Source organism: Vidua chalybeata, chromosome 5, assembly GCF_026979565.1.
Source record: "Vidua chalybeata isolate OUT-0048 chromosome 5, bVidCha1 merged haplotype, whole genome shotgun sequence".
Lineage (NCBI taxonomy): Eukaryota > Metazoa > Chordata > Aves > Passeriformes > Viduidae > Vidua > Vidua chalybeata.
This window is the reverse complement of record NC_071534.1, coordinates 46,614,605-46,621,107: the sequence shown is the minus strand read 5'-3', so window position 1 is coordinate 46,621,107 and position 6,503 is coordinate 46,614,605. Positions and strand designations below refer to the sequence as shown.

The following is a 6,503-nucleotide window of genomic DNA, read 5'->3' as shown; positions in this document are numbered from 1 at the left end:
AAGGAGGCTGCCTTCCCGTCACTGAGGATGCTGCCTTCCCCTCACTGAGGAGGCTGCTGCTGCCGCCGGGGCTGCCTGCGCACCACTGAGGACGCTGCTGCTGCCGCGGAGGTTGCCGTGCCCTCTCTGAGACAGCAGCAGCTGCTGCCGCCGAGCCTGCCGTGCCCTCATTGAGGCGGCCGCCGCCGCTGCGTTACAGGGAGAGATTGTGGCGCTGCGACAGGGGAGGACGGGGCTCGGCGCGCAGGGGGGAGGCGCGGCGAGCATGCGCCGCCCGAGCCACTGACTGGATCCTCAGCCAAGGTACCGAGGCAAAAAAAAAAAAAAAAAAAAAAAAAAAAAAAAGGAAATTAAAAAAAAAAAAAGGAAAAGATTGAGAGAAAGAAGAATGAATGAATGACGGTAGAGGAGAATAGAAAAGACCGCCAGGGTAAAGCAGCCCCCGGTCGGCGGGAAGGAGCAGCTCTGGCATGTCGGGATCTCCGGCACCAACAGGTAGGAGGAGAAGGGCTGGGGGCGCCGAGGGCTGCCGCCGCTGCAGGTGCGTGCGGAGAGGGCTCTCCCGCTCAGGGGTGCGGGGCTTATTGCCAAAGAAGTGGCATGATGGAAGCCCTCACAGACAATGCCTCTTCCGCTCTCCCCAGCTCCCCGCCGCGGGGGGCTCTCGCACGACTCCGGCAGATGCGGCTGATGCCAGGCAGCGGCACCCGGGCTGCCTTGCAGCGCGGCGCAGTCCAGCCCTGCATGGCCGGGCGTGGGGGAGCGGCTGTGGCCGTGAGTGCGTGTGTCAGCGGCGGTGTGAGTGTGCCAGCAGTGCCGGTGCGTGTGAGCGTGCGGGCTGTGAGTGCGGAGGCAGGGCCGGCCGCCGCGGGGACAGCTCCACGGAGGAGGGGGAGCGGCGGGGCTGGCGGGAGGGGGGAGGGGGAGCCTGATTTCATGGTTTTAAAACGATGCCATGATCTGATCAGCCTCTGTTTACACAGCAGCAATCAGGCTCTTTTGTGGACGGTAAGAATGGAAGGATTTTGCTGGGATTCAGTGGGAATATCCTTTGTACACCCGAGGTGGCATAGGAAACACTTCGTGTGAATAACGAAGGAGCCTGATCATGCCTGCTGTGGCTCCTGTCTCTGGCTCTGGAGGGAGAAAAAAGAAAAACAAAACAAAACAAACAAACAAAATAATAAAAGCAGCAACAGACAGCTCTTTATTTTATTGTATGAAATGTGTTCAGGTACGATTCACTGGGAGGATTAATGGGAATCACGGAGCCCTAATTAGCAAAAAAAACAAAAAAAAAAATTAAAAAAAAAAAACAACAACAATTTATATGCTTATTTCAGCATTACCAAAACTAGCCCTCCCGAAAGGGTGGACATTATATCTTGGCTGTGCTGCCTATTTTTGCTCAGTATTTACACTGGCCGTTGCTTATTATGAATTATGTCGAGGCTTTAACGATTTGCATTAAAGCACGGGGGGGGGGGGGGGGGGGGGGGGGGGGGACGACACCCTAAAGCATGCTGCTATCGACTGTCTAGATACCTGTTTATCTAAAAGCCTAAATGATAAAATTATTGTTTATAGCAGAAAGGGAGGGGGATAGTGAATACTGTTTCTCTTACAAAATGCATAAACTAACACTGTGTGATTAATGTGCTTTGGTGACTTGGGTTAAAAAACATAAATTCTGCAGGGTTTCTTTGGGTGTGATCCATATCAACACAGCAGCTGCCTCTTAAAACATTGACAAATACTGTAGCCATAAAATAAATGTAGGTAATGTCAAAATATCAGTAGTCTTTGGGGATTCTTTAAAAAAGATGTCAGTGATTAACTCTTGGGCTTGCAAACTGGGAATCTTTTGATTCATAAAATCTCTGAGGCTTTAACTGTGAAATTATATGTGCTACCAAATATAAGGGGCACTGGTCAGTCATGAAATTGTAACAAGCCAAATCTGCCAACAGTCAATTATACTAAATAGTCAGTAAAAAATAAAAGCCTCATGTTTTTTAAAAACAATAGTACTCAAATTTACAACTTCATTTGGTTCTCCATAAATTAACATCTTTGCTAGCACTTTCTGACATCATTTTGTGTTAACTTAAGAACTGATAGCTCAATTTTTTTTCAGATATTTTGATGGCATGACAAATCAGAAAGAAGAGGATGTACTGTATGACTAGACACAAGATCAGTTCTGTTTGTGGATTACATTTTCAGTAAGATGTATGGATCTATTTTTTCCTTGTTCTTAAATATAGATCATGAGACTTGACTGAGGCAATATACATATCATCCATCCATCTATGGCGAACTACAGCCATGCAGCTGACAACATTTTGCAAAATCTCTCTCCTTTAACAGCTTTTCTGAAACTGACTTCACTGGGTTTCATAATAGGAGTCAGTGTGGTGGGTAACCTTCTGATCTCCATTTTGCTAGTCAAAGATAAGACCTTGCATAGAGCTCCTTACTACTTCCTGTTGGATCTTTGCTGCTCAGATATCCTCAGATCTGCAATTTGTTTCCCTTTTGTTTTCACCTCGGTAAAAAATGGCTCTACGTGGACGTATGGGACTCTTACTTGCAAAGTGATTGCCTTTTTGGGGGTTTTATCCTGCTTTCACACTGCTTTCATGTTATTCTGCATAAGCGTCACGAGATACTTAGCTATTGCCCACCACCGTTTTTATACAAAAAGACTGACCTTCTGGACTTGTTTGGCTGTTATCTGTATGGTGTGGACTCTCTCTGTAGCCATGGCTTTCCCCCCAGTTTTAGATGTGGGCACCTACTCTTTCATTAGGGAGGAAGACCAATGCACTTTCCAGCATCGTTCCTTCAGGGCTAATGATTCATTGGGATTTATGCTTCTTCTTGCCCTTATCCTCCTAGCCACACAGCTTGTCTACCTCAAGCTGATATTTTTTGTTCACGATCGCAGGAAAATGAAGCCAGTCCAGTTTGTTGCAGCAGTGAGCCAGAACTGGACTTTTCATGGTCCTGGAGCGAGTGGTCAAGCAGCTGCTAATTGGCTGGCTGGATTCGGAAGGGGTCCCACACCTCCAACCTTGTTGGGAATCAGGCAAAACGCGAACACCACAGGCAGGAGGAGGCTACTGGTTTTAGATGAATTCAAAATGGAGAAGAGAATCAGCAGAATGTTCTACATCATGACATTCCTCTTTCTGACCTTGTGGGGTCCCTATTTGGTAGCCTGTTACTGGAGAGTTTTTGCAAGAGGGCCTGTAGTACCTGGGGGATTTCTAACGGCCGCTGTCTGGATGAGTTTTGCCCAAGCTGGAATCAATCCTTTTGTCTGCATTTTCTCCAACAGGGAGCTGAGGCGCTGTTTCAGCACAACCCTTCTTTACTGCAGAAAATCCAGGTTACCAAGGGAACCTTACTGTGTTATATGAGGGAGCATCTGTAAATCTTTAGCCTTGTGAAACACTACCATTCTCTGCTAAGCAATTGTGGCCTGTAGCCATGTCTTGAGGAGAAAATCAAGAAATGGGACGTCAGCAGCTGTAAGGATTTGGGCAACATTCTGCAGTCTCTGCAATAGCTCACCTCTAATCCTGTTTTAAACCTAAACATGTTCCTGCTGACCACTGCTGAAGGTTTGTAATTAAGAACAAAGGACTGAACTACTGCCCTGAATTCCTTTATGTGGTTGAAATCTAGATTATGAAAGTAGCAGGTGCTAAGTATCAGTGCTAAATGCTGTGTATATCACTACATAAAATAAGAACATCAAAAAGATTAGCATTGGACATCTTAATAAATTAAGTTGATATGAGGTTAATGTGTTGATAAAACTAATTTTAGACATCTCAAGACCTTTAAAACATTTCATACAATTATTATTTTGCAAAGACTGAAAACTGGGGACTCAAGTACTGTAACTGATTAAAGATGTGCCATGCATTATCGGATTATCACACTTACAAATCTGTTTGCCTTGTGAGTAAGTTTTGGGGAGCATTCCAAAGCAGTATTTTTGTTCAGATTTTGACTTTAATTTTTTTTTTCTCCAAATATATTACTCTTTCTAATTACCATTTTCCTTAACAGTGAAATTACTAACATTTAACTGTATTCTGTGTTTTTTGCTGATTTGGTATAAAGTTTAATAGACTCTTATTTATATTTTTTAAAAAGCTAGATATCAGTCTGTTAGGCAACGTTAATGATAATATCCAATCCTAATTGAACAGTTATAATTATACAGAATAAACACATGTTGCCTTAAAGGGTTATCTAGTATCTTCCATTTTGTTTAGCATTGAAGCAAATAAGCAAGGAAAATTGAATCAATAACTCTGGTCAGTCATTTGGGAGTGCATGAAAGATCACTTAGTCCTCTTTTTTCCTTTTTACTCCAATGGTTCCCAAAATCAATATGCACATCACTGGGATTATATGATTTTTTCTAGGTGTGCCGCCCTTTCTAGTTTGTTCTGAGAAACACAGGCAGTTGATGTATGTTTATATTTTAAGACAGCTGTCATGGGGAGACCGCAGCCTTAGTATGATATCTTGCACAATTTGTGAAGCATTTATTCTACTGAAGGCACAGTCTTGTTTATATTTTCTGCACATTTTGGTGTATTGGTTGTTTTAAATTATTTAAGTTTTAACTTGTGAAAGCATATAATATGATTTCTTAGTATTTTAGAAATACATTAGAGTCTGTGAGTCTTTCCTTCTTTAAGATACAGATGTGTGGATTTCAATATAAAGTTGCATTTGCCAAAATTTACCTGTGTAGCTTGTTAATTTTCTTGGAATAAAATTTTACATTTTTCCAGTTATACAATTAACCTTTTTTTATTTTGACTAGTGAGCTAGCATGAAATACTGAGAATGTAGCCATTATGAATTATTATCCTTTGCAGTCACTGTATTCCCAAACTGTAAATGCATGAATGATGGGGACCACAGGATTGATAAATGATATTATCTGCAGTAGCACTATTGTGTAGTTTATCATAATTACCCATCTATCTGTTCTAGTATGTCAGTTATATTTAAAGTTACAACACAGTATTTGACATTAACTTCACAGTTTAATTTTGGAAAATGTGTATAACTCAAGCACAAAATCATAAGTTGATCAGTCATAAAGAACACAGATTTTTCTTAATTTTGGGAGAGACAAGACAAAAGGTCTGAATTCAGTATTGGTATATCTTGTCCTTTGTAGTTTTATGACCAGCAAGTTAATGTATGCATACACGAGCAGCAGTCAATAATGCAAATGCTTAAATTTGTATGATAACATTATATAACATATGCAACAATTCAGACAGTTGTGTCTGTATGTGATCAGACAACTTGATCAAAGATTTGGTGAGCAATCTGTTTGACCTCACTTACACTTTTATACTGAGGTTGATTGGTTGAGAGGCATGGCTTTATATACTGTGTTGAAACAGAAAAATTGCCAAAATAATGAGTCCTCATCAGTATAGAAATGTTTCAGAACATAATTTGAAATGGGACCAATAAATTTCTACCAAAAGGACATTTTTATTACACTGAAAAAGGCTTTGAAATTAAGGTAGTTAAGCAATTGTCAAAGATAGAAGGAGTGAATAAAAACTGAATCATATGTTGAGAAAAATTCTGAAAGTCATCCCACTTAAGTTGATTAAAAGGTTGATTGGCAATAACTTCAGTCTAATTTCTTTAAAATAGTAACCTTTACAAGGAACATTGATATTACATATTGTAATAAAGAAGTACATATAAATAAAGCTGTAAATAGTATATAGTTGTAGAAGTAGTCAGTTCTGAGGATTAGCCAGAAAATTTTCAACTATGAAATTTCGAAAGCTGCAAACCTGGGGCCTGATCTAACTCTTAATAAAGTCAGTTGGTGTTTTCCCATTAACTTCATTTGGAGCAGAAGCAGGCCCTAGCATTTCTATAGTACTATACTTCTGAAATACTAAGAAGGCTGTATTTACTATGCAGTGGGAAAAAAAAAAATTAAATTATTTCCCTGGAAGTTTTGCAAGGAGCAACTGATGTAAATTAAAATAATAAACAGTAAACAAACCTGAAAGCAAATATTTTGATAAATGTTTTTCTTTTGATATTAATATAATTCCTTTGGCTATATGACAATACTGTATTGCTACCTGAAAAGGGGCAGGTATTTTTATTAAGTGGATTTTTAAGAATTGTGCCAGTAAGAAATCTTGTGACAGAAGTATTTAGTTTTATTTTTCTGCAGTGTTAAAAGGACAAGGGGATGTTCAGTGAAATTAAAAGCCAACATATAAAGTAACATTTTATGCAACGCTATTACTCGGTGGAGCAGACTGATACAGGATGTCAAGTAGCTTAGAGAGATTCCTCAAAGAACTGAATGTATACATGAATTAAAGCAGTGCTTGCACTTTTTGCCATCAGTGTCATTTTGATCCTAGTCAGCATATCAAAACTAATGTTTAAGGTATACATTCAAAGGAGCAAGAAGGTTCATT

General features: G+C 40.4%; 1 protein-coding gene across 1 annotated transcript; it reads left to right on the top strand.

The window, feature by feature from the left end:
- The first annotated feature begins 405 nt into the window (after nucleotides 1-405).
- GPR85 (G protein-coupled receptor 85) lies at nucleotides 406-6,084 on the top strand. The gene is made up of 2 exons (XM_053943917.1): nucleotides 406-495; nucleotides 2,138-6,084. Exon 2 carries the CDS (start codon nucleotides 2,313-2,315, stop codon nucleotides 3,423-3,425), a length of 1,113 nt encoding a protein of 370 aa, XP_053799892.1. The 5' UTR covers nucleotides 406-495; nucleotides 2,138-2,312; the 3' UTR covers nucleotides 3,426-6,084.
- Nucleotides 6,085-6,503: the final 419 nt, after the last annotated feature.